The sequence below is a fragment of the Bos taurus genome, chromosome 18 (assembly GCF_002263795.3).
Source record: "Bos taurus isolate L1 Dominette 01449 registration number 42190680 breed Hereford chromosome 18, ARS-UCD2.0, whole genome shotgun sequence".
In the NCBI taxonomy this organism is placed as follows: domain Eukaryota; kingdom Metazoa; phylum Chordata; class Mammalia; order Artiodactyla; family Bovidae; genus Bos; species Bos taurus.
Window position 1 is genome coordinate 42,965,604 of NC_037345.1, and position 21,168 is coordinate 42,986,771.

The window sequence follows — 21,168 nt, forward strand, 5'->3', positions numbered from 1 at the left end:
ATCTTGTTTATCCTTTTAACCTTAATTAGAAGTGAATTATCACTCATCTTTGAACTGTTTAGATATTATTATATTTGATAATCTGTAAAGTTATTTGAGTGTTATAATAAAACTATTATATATCAAAGAGCACAATTTATTTTTTGTGCTGGTGTTTTTATTTAATGGGTTATAGTCTGTGACATACAAATCAGTGGATAAATCATCAAAAGATTTCTTCAGTCACTATGAGCTGAGTACCTTCTAAGGAGCCGACTCCATACTCTGGTTGAAGAGGTCTTTAAAACAGAAAGGACTCAGATACATTCTTTATCATATGGAGCTTATTATTAAGTGATTCATTTACTATTAGAAAATAACAAATTTTAAGCAATGTTACCACATGAAAATTAGGTTATATTTTCTCTGTATGTTGCATGACTCAATGTTTTGAATTTTTTAAGTAATCTCATTTTAAATGTTTGTGAAGTTAAATGAATGTTAAAAAATTAAAACTTAACTCTCTTAATTTCTAGAAAAATCTGAAAACTGGAAACTTCCTTAATAGACTTGGGAAACTATTATTACATTTATTTGTCGTTTTATGTTTGACACTTTTTCTCAACAGCATTATTAAGGTATGTTAATAAAATGATATATTTAATTTAGCATTACTGAAGAGTTACTAGTTTTACTTTAAACAGATTTCAGTGTAAAACTTTGTTTCAGTAACAGGATTGTTTTCTTTATTTTAGTCCTTGATTTCTGTTCACTCTTTAACATGTTCTACTTTGAACCCACCTTTGAGTTTATTAAACTTTTTTAAAAACTCAGCTTTAAAAGCATTTAACAAGCATTTATCTCTAAATTTAAAAAATCTACTTTTTAGAGATTGTTTTCTGTACTACGGTACTAAAAAAAATGACATGATTTTTATTGGGTTGATTTCATAAATAAACTAGCTTTATTATCAGAGCCACATTGATTGATGGAGATGATTCACCCCTCTGGGAAGGCTGGACCCAGGACAGACCCTTCCTCTAGGAGAATAGCAGTCCCTCCCCCTGTCTGTTGACTGTCAAAGAAAGAAAAAAAGACCCTTCACTCAGCCAGCTACATTAAACACCTTTACTCCAGGTCCTTGTCACTATGTCCTTAAACTCCATTATCGGTCAGTACTCACCAAAAACATATTTGAGCAGAGCAGTCAGCATTTCTGAAAGACTGGCTGAAAGTTATGCAGTCTGTTCACTTCGCCAGTCTAGATGTTCAGTTATCTGTGTGTGGATTAAACCAGGAGAGAGCTGCATATCTGGACCACTGTTTTTTACTCCCCCAAAAAATAACGTCTATTGAATTGCACTTGACATTCTGCCAGCCACCTAATGAGAAGAATTAGGAAGAGATACTCTTTGAGACTGCTCACTGTTTTTAATATACCCATGGGCGAAATTTCTCTTGAGTCTCAATTTTAAGACCATAAGGATCTCTTCAGAAGCAACTGGTTTGTTTTAATCTTACGACCCTGTGAGTAGCATAGATGTTTTTATTTCCTTCTTTGCATTTTCTGCTAGAATGCTTGAGTCGAGATTTGTGGCCCATCTCTAGTGAATATATTTTATGTACCAACCTCAGCTCTGTATTAATCATATTTTTTTTTCTACCTTCATTTTTCTTCTGATATAATTTCTTCACCCATTTAAGTTGTATGAATTTTTGTAAGCCATAAATTTAAAATACTGTGAATTAAAATTATACTCATTAATGATAAACACTGGCATTTGTCTCTTCACCCCTTGAGGGTTACTGCTGTGTCTTGAATTATCTTTGAGTGAATGAGTCTTATATCAGCAAAATAGGATTTGTGGACTATGTTCCTGTTTGAGGTTTCAGATCATGATATTATCAGTTTTCTGATTTAAAAAATTGTACTCACTGGGGCTTCAGCCATCTCGCTTTCCCTGAAACCAAAGAACCTCATCTTTTATCTATTTTTCATATTGAACTTAAGCCTAGATTTTGTTTGCAAAAGTGATTCTGCTAAGGAAAAAAAAAAAAAAAAACAGGAAGAAAGGGAGTTTGAAAAGCTCAGCTTTTGAATAAAATAATGCCATCTGCAGCAACATGGATGGATCTAGAGATTATCATACTAAGTGAAGTAAATCGGACAGAGACAGACAAGTATTACACATCACTTACATGTGGAACCTAAAATACGATACAAATGAATTTATTTACTAAACAGAAACAGACTCACAGACATAGAAAACAAGCTTATGGTTACCCAAGGAGAAAGGAGTTCAGGGAAGGATAAATTAGGAGCTTGGAATTAGTAGATACACACTGCTGCTGCTGCTGCTGCTGCTAAGTCGCTTCAGTCGTGTCCGACTCTGAGATGCACACTGCTATATATAAAACAGATAAATAACAAGCTCCTACTGTATCGTACAGGGAGCTGTATTCAATATCCTGTAGCAAATGATAATGGAAACAAATACATGTATGTATAACAGAGTCACTTTGCTGTATACCAGAAACTAACACAACATTGTAAATCAACTATACTTCATTAAAAAACTTTTTTTTAAAAAAGAAAGAAAATCTCAGCTTTCGAATTTCTTGATTCTAAGAATTGTTTTCAGCATTTACTAATTTTACACATACACACATACAGTCCTATGAAATGGGACATTGAATAAGTGTATTCAATGGGGAATTATCAGAAAACCATGTATAAGGAACTAATTAGCGATTTTCGTTTTCTCCCTCCCTGACAGAAAATTCTTAACCTTAAGTCAGACGAACACATATTTAAATTTCTGAAGGCAAAATTTGGATTTGGAGCAACAAGGTATGATTAAATTTAAAGTCTGTGTTTATTTTTTATATTAAATCAGCAGAGTCTTTAAAATGTAAGTTATCAGTTATTTTAATTTTAGGCTTGTTTTGAGGGAAAATGTGAGGTTTACTTATCTTGTATTGAATTAAATACTTTGCTTTCCTTTTATTTCCTAGAGATTTTGATGCAAACCTATACCTGTGTGAAGAAGCATTTGGCCTTCTACCTTTTAATACATTTGAAAGACTTTCAGACACTCTGCTTTTTTATGCTTATATATTTGTTCTGTCCATCACAGTGATTGCAGCATTAGCTGTGGCCTTCCGTAATCTCAGGTATGGCATATTTCAGAAATCTAATTTGGTGCTTTAATGACCTTGTTCTGTGTTGCAGAAAAATTGCTAAATTGAAAATCAAAGCATTAGATACAGAACAGAGTACAGTCATCTGAAAGGGAGAACATGCCCAGGTTAGCATGGACTCTTCTCTCAGTTGTTATCGAACAGTGAAGAGACGGTAAATAGCAGTGGTTGCCATGCACCCAGGTCTGGGTTGAAGTCCTGGCCCGCACACTTGGGAATGATGTGATCTTTGAGCCAGTTACATAACCTTTCCATATTTCTATTCCCCTTTCTATAGAATGAGAGCACTAAGAGTATTTACCCATTAAGTCTTTGTGAGAAATAAGTTAAAACTACAGAAAGTCCTTAGTGCCTTGTGCATAGAGTATTTTGTTGGTTTTAGCTGTCATTAGCAGGTATTATTCAGAGAAGGCAATGGCAGCCCACTCCAGTACTCTTTCCTGGAACATCTCATGGACAGAGGAGCCTGGTAGGCTGCAGTCCAGGGGGTCGTGAAGAGTCGGACATAACTGAGCGACTTCACTTTCACTTTTCACTTTCATGCATTGGAGAAGGAAATGGCAACCTACTCCAATGTTCTTGCCTGGAGAACTCCAGGGATGGGAAAGCCTGGTGGGCTGCCATCTATGGGGTCGCACAGAGTCGGACACAACTGAAGCGACTTAGCAGCAGCAGGTATTATTATTGATTTACAAACCATTGTTTGTTTTGTTGCATCTTGTTTAAGGGCTTATGAAGTTGGAATGGACCATAATTATTAGCGTCTACTGAAAGTCTTTAAGGTATTAATTGACAGTTTTTAAAACTTAGCAATCTGCTAACTTACTTAAAAGAAAAAGTCAGGGAGTATGAAGACTTTTTAAAACCTTATGGAATACCTACCTCTCAAGCTGATGGAGGTTTTTGCATTTACTATCCATGTTAAATTGAAAGAAAATTAAGTGTAAGAAGTTGAAGCTACTGTCATTTGTGAAAATGTAATGAAGCCCAGAAGGAAGCCCTTTTTCTGTGTAGTTACCTTGCCAATTAAGGTGCTGGTGAGCTGATTCACAGCCACCAAGAACTGGCTGGGAGAAAGTCATTACAGTGAGCCCAGCTCAGCTGAGGTGTTTTATGATTATTAAGAGTGAAGCAACATTGAACCATGAAGATATTTCATTGACTATAAACTATTTTAGTATCTTTCAGAAGTGTTCTTTTTATACTGAGCCCAAGATAAAAATTTAGCCCTGTGAAAATAGATGGAAATTATTCTAGACAGTATAATTTAATATTATTCCAGACACATCAAGTGTCGACAGGACTCTAGACTGCATGCAAAGCAGGAAGTTCAGTGGGCCTGCAGTGTTGTGTGAAAATGTCTGCCATGCTCAGTGTGAATCTATGAGCCGTCCCTGGAAGCTGATTTGGTATATGATTATAGATAAAGATTTTAGAGCATCTTCATCTACCAGGTAGGGATATTAGGACTTGATTAGAGGAAAGCACTACATTAATTAAAGTCTCTTAAGAATTACAGCGTCTTAATGTGAATTAATGTCTAAGTAATTTGAAGGATATACTATCAATGCCAAGTATTTAAAGTATTCCTGCCTTCTGGTGCTAGGAAGGATGATACTATTATGTTTATACAGCACATCTACATTAGTGTGCAGTATATAACTGAAAGGGGCGCCCTGTTCTATATTCACAGAATTGAGCGTTCTGGCTCAGTTGCAGGGACTGGGAGAGGTGTTGCAGAATTCTCCCAAGTATTAAGGGAGGATGAAAGTGTATGTTCTTGTCTGGAGTAATCTTTTAGTGTCAATGGAAGCCAGAGTTTGGGTTGTGATACAAAACGCTTAGGTAAAGAATATCACCAGTGGTGAAAATTATCATTGAGTATCATTTTCATTTTCTTATGTATCTAGAGTTGTGAAAAGAGAATTCCAGGAAATAATAGGTCAGCAGTTATACAGAAGCATTGTACATATCCCAGTCTACTGGATTTGTATGAAGGATAAGTGGAGCCTTACTGGAAGAAGTATTTTTATCCTAAACAGGCAGCCATTACTTGTTGTTTCCTTTCCCCCTTGACAACAAATTGTGCAAATCTGAACGCACTCGTCCATCTCAGTATCACTCGAGTAGGAATAACCAGACAGTACATGCTTTCCAACTTGATGCAGTATGGAATACGTTGTACCCTCATGAAGTGTGCTTACCAAAATAAATGAACTTGACCCTAATGATTAACCTCTAGATCTAGTTAGGAGAAGGCAATGGCACCCCACTCCAGTACTCTTGCCTGGAAAATCCCATGGACAGAGGAGCCTGGTAGGCTGCAGTCCATGGGATCGCTAAGAGTCAGACACGACTGAGCGACTTCACTTTCACTTTTCACTTTCATGCATTGGAGAAGGAAATGGCAACCAACTCCAGAGTTCTTGCCTGGAGAATCCCAGGGACAGGGGAGCCTGGTGGGCTGCCGTCTATGGGGTCTCACAAAGTCGGACACGACTGAAGCGACTTAGCAGCAGCAGCAGATCTAGTTCAAAGTTTATCAAAAGTATGAGAATAGAGAATTATATTAAATGGCACCACAAGGAGACAGTCAACCAAATCCTGAAGGTGGGGATAGTTACAGGACAAATGATACATTTTCTTCAACAAGTCAGTGCCCTTAAAAAGTTGGGAGGGGGGAGTAATTCTGTTGATTGAAAGATAATTTAAGAGACATTACTGAAATGCAATATGAAAGCTTTGGATCCTGATTCAAAGAAACTACCTGAAAAAAGCTGTTGTAACAAAGACACTAGAACATGAACTGGATGTTAGGTGATGTTAAAGGATTATTGTTAATTTTATGGGTACAACAATCATTCTAATGTAGCCATATTTGATTTTAAAAATCATGTTAGATATATGTAATGAGGTTCGGTGATAGGTTAAGAATGTGATCATTGATTCATAAAACTACTGAATTCCAAGTTTATGGATACAGTTTTACTTCTTATTTGTAAAAACTAGAAAAATATGAGTACTACAACACCTCTGAAGATCTCTTATAGTTTCAATGATTCCAAAATTTTTTGCTGTCTCTTATAATTGAAGGGATTGAAGGACTTTAAGGTTTTGCTTAAATTAAAATGAAATTTATGCAGTTTTAAGTACTCTAATAATATATTTATAGTATGACAATTTTGGCCTCATAAACAAATTCAAAATTGATCAGAGCTGATTCACTTTATTTTAGGGAAATAAAACGTTTCTAAATATATGAAGGCATAGCTTTCTTGTATCTTCTTCTTTAACAAAGATTTAGCTGAATTAAAATTAAGTACTAATTTTGTATATGTGCTGTTTTATCCAGTGATTCTGCCAATCAGCAGTCCATGTGTAAAATGGGAAAGTACACAATTGGCCTGAAACCAGACACTGCCTACAATTTAATACACACGATTCTGTTTGGATTCTTGGCATTGAGTACAATGAGGTATTTTTGTCTTATCTATTTATTTTTTTATGACCACTCTTTACCTGACATAGTTTAGCAATGTAATTTGGAAACTGACAATCATCTTCTTTAATGATTATGGTTCCCATAAAAATATCCTTATTTACTGTCTTCTCCCAGTACAAAATACCATTTAAAACCAGTTCTAATTACCAAATATTCCTCTATTTTTACTTATAGGATGGTTCTCAAAAGGCAGTGGAATTAATAACTAACCCCTTGGCAGTTGGTTTCTGCATAGTTTTAGTAAGTTCTATGATCACAAATAATATAGTGATCACAAACGATATAGCCGCCTTGACAGCTGTCTCCGGCTTCTGCACAGTTGGCGCTGTTGACCTTTGCCTGCCTGTTTCTTACAGAATGAAGTACCTCTGGACGTCCCACATGTGTGTGTTTGCGTCATTTGGCTTATGCAGCCCTGAAATATGGGAGTTACTTCTGAAGTTGATCCATCTTTATAACCCAAAGAGGGTCAGTGCTATCTCTTTTTCCATTTCATTTTTGACTTTCAGTATTTCTTTCATTATCAATTCTGTTTTCCCAAGAGTTGTCCAAGTATCAGTTTGATAAAATGGATACTAAACTTTAAAAATAAAATAATTGATATATTATAATTTTTTTAAACTTATTTATTTTAATTGGAGGATAATCACTTTACAATATTGTGATGGCCACTGCTATACATGAATTGGCCACAGGTATACATGTGTCCCCTCCCTCCTGAACCCCCCCCTCCCCCCTCCCCCCTCCATCCCATCCCTCCAGGTTATCACAGAGGACGAGCTTTGGGTTCCCTGCATTATAAGGAATTATTTTAAAATAATTTTTTGCTTAATTTTAGTTTTATTTTCTAATTTTTTTTTCATAGTTAGATATGTTCATAATACAGAATTTGGAAATACTGAAAAGCACAAAAAGGAATATTAAAAATTACCAGTAATCCCATTATCTAGAGTTATCACTATTATTATTGTTAATTACTATAATATATAATATGTATATAATTACTAATAAGAATATGGTAATGATTAATAGCCCATAAGTGCAGTTCTGGATTGTTCTGCCCTATAAACTCACTAGGTGGCAATATGGTGGAAGCTACAAATACCTTACAAATGATTGACTCATTTTTTTTCACCTATTGGAGATTCATGCCCTGTTAGATTATATATATATATATTTTTTATAATAATGTATTTACAAAGCAAAAATATAAAGTAAAAGTATTCCAAATACTTGTAATCTAAATAATGTCTTTCTTATATAGATATGTATAATGCGATATTCAATACCGATATTAATACTGCTGTATCTGTGCTATAAGGTAAGACTAATTGTCCTCATTCTTGTCTTTATTTAGCAGAATAATTGCTTTGACTCAGTGTACTTTAGTGTCATTGGCAAGTAGAGTGGTTTGCAGGTATCTGCTTAGTTTCTTATGGCAATTGACATTGATAGGAAAAGCAATCTACTTCCCAAAAAGGGGGTTAACAGATAAAAACATTACAGCAAAAAATACTACAGTTTAATTATTCTAGTTAATTTTGGTTCTGACTTACTATTCAGCTGATACAAACTCTGAAAATAAAGATGTTTTCAGACCCATTTTGAGAAAAATTAGTTTTCCCCATTACCTGCTTTTGATAGAGTAAGATCTTAAAATGCATCTTACTTTAACCTACACATTTTATTAGATGCTTAAAATCATCTGTGTAAGAAGACCGAGCACATATAAATACAGTCTAAGATTAGCTTTGTGATCTGTTCTTCAGTTTCAGCAGGAAGTAAAGAAATTCTTCATATTCTCAGTTGACTGATTTCTGAAACAGCATTAACTGTGTTTCAGTTCTGAGACTCCCCCATAAAAACCATGAGTCTGTGTTTTCACATCTTTGAAATTTAGACACTTGAATTGTTACCTCGGCAGGGAACTTGAATGGTTTTATCCAATTGAGCTCTTACCCTCTCTTAAAAGGAAAAAAAAACATATATATTTTAAGTTTAGGGTTTTTTTCTTCAGACTTTAGAACAGTAGATTTCAAACTCTCCTGTGTATAGCTTCTGATTTAGGAGGGTAGCTAAAGAAGGTGGTGGGATGTGGGGAGACTCTCCCACAGAAAAGATCAGCTTTACCAGCTCAGCTTCTGAGTTTATTTGCTTGTATTTTCATGTAAGATTTTTTTGAAGCAAAGTTTTTAGGCTAAGAATAAGTGTCTGATAATCACTGTATTGAACAGTTCTGTTGTAACTATTTCAAAAAATTATGTTCTATCATATTCCTGTCTACCAAAACATTTGCTATTATAGGCAGACCACTGTGCCAATTCCCAGATACTGGCAAACATAGAACTAGATCATTTCTGTCGCCATGCCTCTGGGAATTTTATTGCTCTACTGTAAGTAAATGAAACTTCTTAAAAACATCTGGAAAGCAACAACTAAGGATTAAGCAGAGTATAAGTGTGTTGATGAAGGAGGTAACTTTATCTTTACACATTGATTCTCAGACATAGAGCACAGAAAAGATTCAGCTCACCTTCATCCTTGACTCACCACTAAGGACACACACCCCAGCAGTCTTTTCTCCCACTGTTCTGTGTGGGGCTGAGTTCCTTGATGTCTCAAATATTTATTTGAACATTTGTTGATTTTTTTTAAAAGCTACTTGAGGACTAAAGTCTCTTGTTCTGGACAAAATTGAGGAAGGACATAATAGAAGAAATAAACAGGCAGCATCAGCATCACGTGGGAACCTGTTAGAATCACGGATGTTTGGGTCCTACTCTAGACCCACCGCATCAGGAGCTCTGGGAGTGGGGTCCAGGGATCCAGGTTTAACCAGCCCTCCCCGGTGGTGCTACTGCACCCCCACGCTTAAGAAACCCCTGTAGGATGGCTTCTCAGCGGCAGCACCGTGGGCACTTTGTCCGGATAATTCTTTGACTTAAGGGCTGTCCTGAGCGTTCTAGGACACTTGGCAGCATCCCTACCTTCTACCCACTACATGCTAATAGCACCAACCTCCAGGTGTGACTGTCAAAAATAAAAACATTTGTAGACACTGCAAAACGTCCCCTTACCGGCGTGGCAGAATCCCCCGACACCACCCCTCTTGAGAACCATTGCCAGAGAAGAACCAATGATAGCACTGAAAAGGCCATCACTTGCTTAGGAAGTCTTTGTAGATATATCCTGAGTAAGACAGTTAGTGGGCTTCCCAGGTGGCGCAGTGGTAAAGAATCCTGCTAATGCAGGAGGCGCAAGAGGCGTGGGTACAATCCCTGGGTCAGGAAGATCCCCTGGAGAGGAGGAAATGGCAACCCACTCCAGTATTCTTGCCCAGAAAATCCCATGGACAGAGGAGCCTGGTGGGCTGCAGTCCAGAGGGTTGCAAAGAGTCGGACACGACTGAATGTGTGTGTGTGTGTGTGTGTGTGTGTGTGTGTGTGAGCGTGTGCACGCACACAGACACACACACACACACACACACACACACACAGGACAGATAGTAGTAATTCTGAAGAATCCTTTCAAAGACAGGTGGCCAGGCCTCTCTCAGTATTGGACTTCAGGAGAAATCTGATGCATCCAGCTTTCACTGTATAGTTTCATTTACATAGTTCAGCTTCTCAGAACGTGTAAAATACAAAATCACAAAGACAATAAAGATTTTATGCATATTAGCAGTTAGCCTGAAACTGAATGTTTTCCAACTATTGAATAGATTTATCTGTAAGAAATAGGAACTAATATTTCAAAGTCTGATTTAAGTTTATTTACATAGCACTTGTAATGAGGATTTCAAATTTTCTTGTTAATAATACCTATTTTGCTCTATGTCTGCTTAGGATAATCCTCTTTTAAAGGGAAAAGTATGTACTAGTCTCCACTCAAAAATCAAGAGTTTAATAAAATCATTGCCCTCATGTTAATTCACTTATTTGGATATCTGAAGTCTCATACAAACTACTGCTGATCATTTAGCCAACAGCATTTAGTTAATTAGGCATTTTTTCACACAGCGTTTAAGACGTTTGCCGTAAGACTGTGTTATTAGATTATAACATTTTCAGAATTAACAACAGCAACTTTCAAACTAGGAAAAAAATCTGATAATCATTGATTCACAGGTTTCAAAATGTTTTATACCAAAATAATTAAAATATCATTTAAAAGTTGGTATTCTATTATTATCAAAATTAATAGGGACAATGGGTAATTGAAATCTTACAAACGTCATCATTTAATCAGTAATTTTTATTACATTTCTTCTGAAACCTAGGATTAGTAGTGCAGACACCTGATTTTCCATCACCAACAATTTTCCTGATTTACCCACCCTGGAGACCAGATATGAATGAGCAGTAAAAATGGCCAAAGATGAGATGATAAGAAGATAAGAAAGTGATGGGGATTTAAAAAACAGCCACAGACCAGTCAGGTGCCACTTTGGTTCTAGTTAATGGTTCTTAAACAGAAAATTTCTATTTACATTAATGAAGTATAGATACATTATTATTGGGCTTCTGTTTCAATATAGGTCTTGAGTTCTGTAGTTCATCCTAACATGTATTTAGATGATCAAGTCTTCTTAGGTAACTGCCATTTGATAAAACAATGAACATTTAATTAATAGTTGAATTAGACAAGTTATAATATAAAAGCAGTGGATTCAGCATGTATTTTTGCATTATATTTTCATAGCTTAAGTAACTCCAGTTGAGTAGGAGGCACCATGGCATAAAGATAGTACTCATATGTACCAGGTTTTCCTGGACTACCCTTCTTTCAAATATTCTTCTCTCCCTTTGTACCTGTAATTATATTAATATTCATCAAACCATTTGTCCAGATTTTAGTACAAACAATATACTCACCATAGCACAGAATGAAAAGTTTCCAGTTGTGACTCTGCCAGTCTGATCTGAGCAAGTCAGGTTATCTATCTCTCTGAGCCAAGGTCTCTAAACCAGAAAAATGAAGAACAGATATTCATGGTAATGATGCCTTCTGCGTCATCTTTCTCCCTGAAGAGTTGTGAGGGTACAATGAGATTCTGTATTCAAAGGGTACATTCTGCATTTAAAGATAAATACATGGAGTTAGTTAGTCACATTTTTCTCATATCCTGTGAACTTCCTCATGGTTGCCACTCCTATCATATCCAAATTAATGTTTTACTAGATATTAACACACATACAACAGCATTTTTGTTAGTGTAAAATAAAAGCTCAGTTTTTACAGTTGGCAACACCAGTACTTCCAATTAGCTGCAGCTCAAAATGATTTGGGGAACTTTTCTCAGATTTTGTCTCACTTTACACTTAGAAGTGTAAGGAGGGGAAGGAGTTCTATTCCAGTTACTGGGTTTACTTAGTTCAGAAGTTATATGCAGTTTCTCCTTTTTCACTTTAATTTTAGTGATAGCTGTGGGCCTGGGGGTGGATTTTGTTTTTGTTTAGTTTTGTTTTTAATTTCAGTTCTGGCCAGGAATGATGGATGAACTCTCCGAGTTGAGAGAATTCTATGATCCAGATACAGTGGAGCTGATGAACTGGATTAAGTAAGAGGATTTTTTTTTTTAACCTTTAAAAATTAAAGTGCCTTTTTAAGAGTCACTGTAGGCCTCATTTGGTTTTTGGTCTTTTTTTTTTTTTTTTTTCTGAATCTAATTATGAAGATACATTCATTCTCAAGTTTTTTCTTTAAAACTCTATACTTGAAAATAATTTCTTTCCATTCAAGAAATGTTCTCTCTAACCACAGTCCCGTGAAGAAGGGAAAGTACCAGTATAGAGAGGGGAAAAGAATCGGAAGATATGTCAGAGCAGTGACAGCAGTGGAAATCAAGTTTTATGTTCTCTGCCAGTATTATCTTTAGCATTTCTTTCCCTTTAATAGCATTCAAATTTTCTATTAATACTGACATATAAAGTATTCTTTCCTTGTTAATCATTTTAAAATTATACGGTAAAAAAAAATACAGTTCAGTAGAGTCATACTAGCTCAGTGCAGACTTCATTTTAACTGATCATATTGCCCAAGACTAGGCCTAGAGAAAATTTAAAATACAAAAGCTAGAGCTTTTCCTTCCTCGAACATCATAATGCTTTCATGTTATATTGGTTTTTATTTTTGCCTGCACAGTTGCTTCACCTCAGCATTCAGCAGCAGAATGAGATTCATGTTTTTCAAAGTTTTGTTAATGAAACCCACCTCCCACCAGCAAAAATTAACTCTTTTACTCCAAGCAGCATTCCTGTGCCCTGTAATGTTGTATTTCCCTATTTTATAACCAAAACGCAGCAGTGTAATTATTTCCACATAAATAGATGTTGCAAATCTTATGTGACATATTCTGAAAGCGTCGGCTGTATTGTCTCCATCACTTAGAATTTTAGTAGCCATATTGGCACTTGCTCGTGGCTGATGTTCACTAACCAGTACAGTTTAGCACTGCTTGTGTATTAAGCGATGGTAAATGTTTGATAGCTTGGGCCTCTTGAGTACAATACATGGATTTTATAGAGACTTGTATCTAAAATATATATGTGGCTTTGGTCCCAATGTTGGACTGGATTTGACTAGATGCAGTGAGTATAATTTTTCATATATTTCCAGTGCTGAGAGTATGAAGCAGTGCTTTATCTTTATTTATTGATTTAACTTTACATCATGGCAGACAATAATTCCTTCAGTATTTATTGTGTAAGAAAAAAAAGGCTTATTCCTATAAAGAAAAGCTGATTACTTTTGCATTAGCTATAGTCAGCTGGAAATTTCTGACATGTGCATCTGAAGGTGAGGCTGATGTTTTCTGTTTTTCAGATTGCACCACTGTTAGGAGTGCTGTAGGGTGCCCCCTCGGGTACAGTCCTGGGGGTGGCACACCTTCTGGATCTACTTGGATTGGCATTAGAAACATCCCACCTCCACTTCCCGGTCTTTTAGGAATTAATTGTAATGTCATTAAGGTTTTGTTCTAGCGGAGTTATCTTTGGCTGTGTCAGACTGGATATACTTATTGTAATGCCTTTATTTTCATGCTTTCGCTCACAGAGGTTATTTAAAATAACATTTCTGGTTCTGAAAAATTATGGATGAGAGTTTATTCCATGTGTAAAGAAGATAATCTTTTAGTCTGCATTTGGGAAAGTGGGCTTTGTTCTTACATTCTCCTTCCACTAACAGTTCTTCTCCCTGTATGTAGACTTACTCTTTTCACTTTTTATAGATCTCAGCAACTGAAGGATTTGTATTGTTCCCCTAAAAATGGTTCCATTGTGATCTAATCTTGCCTGTTTTCCCTTCAAAGACTTCAAATCTAAATTATTGTTTTTGCAAAAATAGCTGCTAGGCATGTTTGTGAAATAAGCTTAAGTGATGATGAATGTATGTCAAAATAGGGTCTGTTTAGACACAAAATGCATTTGTTTAAATCAACATTTAAATCAGCTCTAGTCTAGATTTCATTTCCAAACACAAGCAAATACACTTTATTATTCATTTAACCTGTCCTGATTTCTTCTGCTTTTAAATGTAAAATATGACCTTCTACTTTGACTCTACTACCTTGACTAATCACACAGAGTTCGTGACATTACTGGGTCTGAGCTGTGCTGGAGGAAAGGCTGTGGGCTAAGGATTCGTGGAGTGTATCTGAAAGCCTGTTTGGAATTGCCTGAAGGCAGCAGCTGGGCCTCTGGTCCCACCCAGCACTGTTACTGAGAGACGCCTCCTCTCCATCCTGTCTGCTTCTGTTTTCAGGTAGCCAGAGTGATATGCTCACATCTGTCCTTTGTCAGGGTGGTCATGACAGCATCTTTTGGGGTCAGGGCACAGCTTCCCTTGCAGGATGGCTGCTCAGCCTCTAGAATGAGTCAGAACAAGAAACAGTGACCTGAAGAAACTCAGAAAGACAAATGACTCTCTATTTCAGCAGGGGCAACCCTTGTGCAAAGTGTTCAGAAGAAGCTACCACCATCTCCCAGTCTGCCTCATGTACTTGATGCTAGGGCTTGATGCTTGAAGATTAAATTCTTCTTTAATCAGTGAGGACCTTTTGTTGCAGTCTGGCCCCCAGCGTCTTCCCTGTGAGAACTAGGACGTCATCTCTCCATGCCTTCCACAGCCCCAACTGTGTGTTCATGGGGCTGGTTGCCTACCTTCCGTGTTATACTGAGGTGCAGCATGCCCTATTTTCCAGTAGATTTAAGTGTATGTGTTCACATTAACCCCTTTTTGCTAATGATGTTCTTCCTGAATACGAAAATTAAAAACCTGGCTTTTTTGTTTTACTTTCTAGTATCTCTTTCAGCAGAACCCAGGTGGAACTTTTATAAATTTTGTGTGTGACTAGAAAGCACATTTACTTCAAGGCCAAATCTCACAGCAATTGGTAGTTCATTCCTTGTTCCTTTGTATCCTTAGAGTGTTTCATTTTTGGCTCCTGAGACATTTCTTGGACACTGTGCAATTCAGATAGACTGTTTTGAGGTGTGACATTTTACCTACTTGGCTATAGGAGATTTTCTCTAGAAATAGTTTCTTTCCAGTGATGAAGCCTGCATGTGCAATATTTTCTCAATGGGCCTGAAAAAATGGACCAGACTTCCTTCACAATCAAAGCAGAAAGAATTACAGTATATTTTAAATATGATGTAGGTTAAGTTCAGACCTTAAATGCCAATAAGCCTCTTTTATATTTAATGAATCATTTTGTGGCATTTGCATAATTCTATAAATTTTTGACGTGTAGATAAAGCAAATGTTCACACGTTATATTATAATGCTCAGTTTACCCATTAGTTCAACAGTAATTAACTTGTTGAAGCTTAGAGCTTCAAAAATAAATGAGATTATTTGTTCAAAAATGCCATCAGGTCTTCCTAGAATGACATTTAAATTATATAATGTAAATCCATTTGACCTGTGAGTCCTTGTCATTATTTAGTGACATTTCTTACAGAATAAATTGTTTGCAGGTTGGGCAGCCTGCTATGGAGCTTGGCAGAGAGCTATAAAAACAAATTATTCTTTCATTTTATACATCATTTGTTCAAACATTGGTAAAAATTGCTTTGTTTTTCTATAATAGAAAAGTGTCATTCAATGGTTAAAAGCACATTAGCTATTTTAGACACAGACCACAGACTGTGTCAGCAGAAGTGTCCGTGAAGGAAGAATACCCATCGTTCCATCTGTCACGCTGCATATTTTAAGTCAAGACAAAGAACCCCTGCTCCCTTCGCCCACTGAGCTTACCACAGAAAACATAAAATACTGCAAACCTAGGTTTTTAAAGTTTAGAAAACGTGTGATTCTTTTTCATTTTGTTTCACTTTGCTTGTTTTACTTCTGCATTTGCTTTATGGGTAAAATTAAATATTTAAGGGAGCAGTTAAATGTCCCAGATTTACCACAGGGCTAGCACATAAAACCAAGTCAAACAACCCCGTGAATAAACAGCATCTTTAGTATGCTTGGAAGTCAGTCGTTTTCAAAGAAATTATTATATCTAAATCCATTTCATAGGCATTAGGGTGCTTGTATTTTGCTGAAAATGAAACCAAGAACCTTTAGTGAAAGACTCTTTAAGAATCCGGAGGATTGTAGCACCTGCAGTTGAGACGGATTACATTTCTTTTAAACTTTCTGACTCTTTTACTAATGAGGCCAAACATGAAAATCTTGTCACAGTTGAATGAGCCTCACCTCCTCTAAGCGGTCATGTGGCATGACCTGCTCTCCTGGTGAGGCTGCAGTTGCCTTGGGGACCGTAGCCAGCGGGGAGCCAGGGGCAGCAGGTGCTGTCAGAGGGGAGAGGCGTGTTTACCACTGTCCTGCCGCGTCTGAGGTGTTCCATTTCCAGCACAGCTGCAGGCCCACAAAAGGCAGGCGTCAGTATGTGGTGGACTAGTTACGGGTTTGTTTTGAAGTGTTTGCCAGTGGTGGGAGCTGAGTCTGTCAACCAGTAAGCTGCTTGAAGACAGGGTATCATATCAGCCCAGCACGTAGTAGGCTCTCAGTAATAACTTTTGGCTGAAGCAAGTAGAACCTTGTAAGTCCCCACCAAGCAGTTTAGGATTGTTGACGTTTTAAACCTTTGTGAACTATATAACTCATTGAAGTATTCTGATGATAGCCCAGGAAGGGGAAAGAAGCCTTGTTCGTTAGCCATGAATAGATAACAGGCCAGTCAGCCATCTTGGCCAACATTACAAACAGCTCTGTGCATCTCCCTGATGTTGAATCCTGTTGCATATTCAAAATGATGATACTCAGACAGCCTAAAGATTTGAGTGGATACTGTCAGCGCAGCTGCTGCATTTCAGTAAGACTATACAGACCAGGATGGTTCTGTCTCTGTGAGTTCTCACCTTGACCTCGTGCTTTGCCAAACACGGAGACCAGACACATCTTCTCCCCGCATTCTAAATCTCTTTGGTTCAGAGGACCCAAAGACATCTTCTTTGTATAAGGTATTGCAGTAGGATGTTTTGTTCCAGTTAAGAGTATTCAGAAGGAAAGAAGACAGATTTGGGAAAAATGTTGACATTTTCTTTCATCTCATTTGTTCATATCTGTTCTCTTTAGCAATTATGATACTCTATAAATGAGAGCAGCATAGTATATATGGCACAGACTGAGCATTTAGTAAGTATTCATTGAATTAAGCTGAATTGTTAGAAAATCTTTCACTAAGGAACTCTGTGCAGCTTTACCCTTTTTCATTTAAGCCCTCCTATTTCCCTGATCATGTGGGACACATGTCAAGAATTTCTTATAAAGTGCTGGTTTGGGGCGGGGGACAGAGCAGACATGTATTTATGCCTGTGTTCTTGGATCTGGTTGTCAGAATGATGATATCCTGTGAAGCACAGCCAGGTTCATGTAAAAGTTTTTCTCTTGTAATCCATTCTGGCGTCCGACAGGAATGAGGGAGGGTACAGCCTATGTCATTCCCTGTGAGTGCTCACTGTAATTCTATCACTTTAAGAAAGGTTATTGGAATTCAAGTGAACTAGATGTCATTGTTAGAAAATATTGCACTTTTGTAAAGTATATTATTTGTCAGTGTTTTGGCTTGAGCTGTAGAATTCCTTGCTTGTAGACATCCTAAGGCCTTTGTTGAGTGGTGTTCATGCTGTAGTCTTAGCGTAAAAATGTAATAAGTTAGAATATCCTCATGGAATGTATGAATACAATGAGGCTCCTCTTAGAATGAACATTAGAGCAAGTTTCCTGCCCTGATGTCCAAAACATTGAGAATGGTATGCTCTGGCTTTTTCTGCAATAGTTTTAATGATTTCAGTTAGACTCCTTCTCAAAAAGACTATGTCCATTTTAACTCACCCTAGCAGCCACAGCTCCTTGTTTTTAACACAAGAAGGGTGAGTGTATCTCACACTATTCCAGTGGACCTTTACTGGAAATTCTGCATTAAGGAGAGTCCATAGAACAGCTGTTATGTTCTTCACAATAAAATGACACCTCATTGATTTGAAGGTAGCTCCCAGGTTTTGGAAGGGAATTGGATCAACGACTAAGATTAGTTTTTTCCAGGGGGAAAAGGAAAACATGCTTTCACGGTATCACAGCAATCAGGAAGTCTTCCCTTGGCCCTCCGTCAGCTGTCCCTCACACCCTATGGGGAAGCGGAGAGTCACAGCTTGGTGATAACTGGAAAGTGAGACCGTAATTTAGTATCAGAATGTCCTGTACTCCTTAAGATGCATGCAGTCTTTCATAATCAGGGCTAAAGGAGAGGAATACATAAAATACTTCTGCCTCGCACCAAAAATGTTGTATAGCTTCATACCGAGTAATAAGATATCTGCTGGTTCAGAATCTTCTTTCCGTGTTCTTTTGTTTTTAGCCATTATTTTTTTCTGAAAAGTAATTTATAGTAGTATCTGTGATCCTTTTTTTCTTGTTTTAACCAAAAACCCTTGGAATCAACTCATGGCCAGCTGCAGTTTCTAGCATTATAATTTGTTTTACTCTAGGCAGCCCATTTAATTAAGTTTAATACAAAAGGCACTGGCAGTCTTCTAAGGCCTCTTGTTAGAAGCTGTCCCTTGGGAACAGGAGCAGGAGAGGGTTGTGGGATTGAGCCTAGAAGACTCAGGAGGTACCCACATCCTAAGACAATTCATTGTAAGAGTAAACCCATCAAAACAGTAAATCAGAAACTTCCCAGTCATTGTCAAAATCAGATAGGAAAAATTTCATAGAACAGCTTGAGTGCAGATCAGAATCACAGCAGCCTCTTGTTTTTCCCAACTCATACATAGCCTTTCTTAACACAGCCGGGTCATCCTGAGTGTGTGGCATTGTCTTCATGGAAGTCTTAGCAGTGAGGTTAATTCAGACTCTTAAAATCTTTTAGCGCTAACACTCCAGGGAAGGCTGTGTTTGCTGGAAGCATGCAGCTGCTGGCGGGCGTGAAGCTGTGCACGGGACGGACCTTAACCAACCACCCACACTACGAAGACAACAGCCTCAGAGAGCGGACCAAAGCGGTGAGGGCCTCACCCTCCTCCTCGCAGGGCAGCTGTGGGCTGGCTTGTATTTGGTAAAGCCGGGGCTCCGGCTGCTTGTCTTGCGGGTCCTGAGGGGAAGGCACAACTGAAGTGCCTGGTAGGACTCACGTCTCCGGAGCCTAGACCTTGACCTGCCCCGTCCATTAAAGGCGTGCCGTTTAGGCCTTATGTTCCTCGCGGGTCAGAAGAGTACCCGAGGAGAAGTGCACCTGGAGATGTTTAGGGCAGAATGTTTGAGGATGGAGCCCTCGGAGCCTGGAACTGGAGCGAGGAGGGAAAGGGGGCAAGCCGTGCTGGTCACAGTGTTCATGGGCCATTTCTAGTGAGTGAGTGAGTGAGTGTGAGTGTGTGTGTGTATGTAGGGGGGCAGCACACAGTTAAGAAATTAAGAACACGCAAAAGAGAACATAGAGAAAAGTCTCCATCCCAACACTGTTTTTCAACTAGCAGTTCCTCTCCCAGGAGGCAAATAACATTACCAGCAATTTTATGTATGTACAAATGTATGTGTATGTATATACACATGTAAATTCATATTCTTTTCCCTCCTTTTTTTTTTTTTTAAACAAAAGAACTAACCTACTACATCTTCCTTTTTTGGGCATATAATATATTTTGGAGATTGTTCCATATTGGTTTTTCAACAGCTTCCTTGCAATTTTTGAAGCTGCCTAATATTTTGTTACTTGGAAATAGCAAATTTTATTTAACCATTTAGGTTGTTTGCCTGTCTTCTGCAATTCCATGAACAGTGTTTCAAATAACATACTTGTATAGAATTCACTCTGCACAGGTACAAGTGTGCATCAGATTCTTGGAAGTGAAGTTGCTGGGTCACAGGGTATGGGCATTTTTATTGAGATAGAATTACTAAGTCTGTATGAATTACACCAACTTTACATTCCGGTCAGTGCTACAGAAGGCTGCCTGTCTTAGTCCTTACCAACAGGGGTTCCAGACTTTTCAGTGTTTCTTGTCAGTCACTTCATAATCTTGGTGGTGGCTGAAGGTCTGTTGAAAAGTCTTTTGGGGGGGGATGAGGTTTATTAATAACTAGCCTAAAAGCAAATGATTTTTACTAACTCCTCCATTTTAAAGAGAACAGTCTGATTTCAGCTAAAATGGGAATTTTCCCACTGGCCCAAATGTTCCAGATAGCCCCAGGTTAGCTCGAGGAAGAGGGGAAGGTGCCTGGCTCACCAAAATGCAGAGTTCAGCCAGGAGGTGGCCACCACTTTGACTCGAGAGATGGGAGTGCTGTGTTTCATCCTCTCCAAGATCCAGTCTCTACCTCAGTGCTGTTTTATGCCCTAAAAATTGATGTCCTGAAGGTCCCAGTGCCCTCCTCAGTCATGACCTTCAAATTCCTGAAATGCCTTACTCTGAGGCTGGTGCTGGACTGTAGGTAGGATTAACGTAACAGTGTTAGCAGTACAGATACCCTGTACCATTTCAGCGTCCATCCAGACATGCTGACCGAGGTTGTCAGAACCCAGTCTCCTAAGTCAGAGACATATGAGAAATCAGTGGGCGGCACAGGAAGCAGCAGCTCTCTTCATTACCACGCCCTCCCCATGCACACCCCATCCACCTCCCCCCGCCCCCACCCCGCCAAGTCCTAGGAGACAGGACTTCAGTGAAGCTGGCGGTGGCTGGGAAGACACCTTCTACTGGTGCCCCTGAGCACTGCACGTTGCTCTCCCTCCAGGAAAGACGAGAGAGAAAGTGGAGGGTCTGCCGGTCAAGCCGAGTGCAGCAGAGCAGCAGTAGAGGATGGGTGCTCCCCTGCCCGGGTCCAGGGACCCTGTGAGGGTCCTGTTCCCCAACTGCCATCATCAGAGGCTGGGTCTCCTTACACGCATCTGTAGCTCCAAAGTCTCCTCCACTCCTTAGTCTGAAGGTCCCCTTTTCAAAGGGAGAGGTCGTGCCTTATTTACTAAATCA

At 38.2% G+C, this 21,168-nt stretch overlaps 1 protein-coding gene across 2 annotated transcripts in view; it reads left to right on the forward strand.

Annotated features, from left to right (window-relative positions):
• DPY19L3 (dpy-19 like C-mannosyltransferase 3) overlaps positions 1 to 21,168 on the forward strand; it is a 74,655-nt gene that overhangs the window by 47,005 nt on the left and 6,482 nt on the right. For both annotated transcript variants that reach the window (XM_002694919.6, XM_059877491.1), the window contains 8 exons: positions 516 to 617; positions 2,757 to 2,830; positions 2,995 to 3,153; positions 6,533 to 6,655; positions 7,039 to 7,150; positions 7,947 to 8,003; positions 12,160 to 12,242; positions 19,071 to 19,203. In XM_002694919.6, the coding sequence (XP_002694965.1) occupies positions 516 to 617; positions 2,757 to 2,830; positions 2,995 to 3,153; positions 6,533 to 6,655; positions 7,039 to 7,150; positions 7,947 to 8,003; positions 12,160 to 12,242; positions 19,071 to 19,203 (843 nt within the window). The remainder of the gene's footprint in view (positions 1 to 515; positions 618 to 2,756; positions 2,831 to 2,994; positions 3,154 to 6,532; positions 6,656 to 7,038; positions 7,151 to 7,946; positions 8,004 to 12,159; positions 12,243 to 19,070; positions 19,204 to 21,168) is intronic.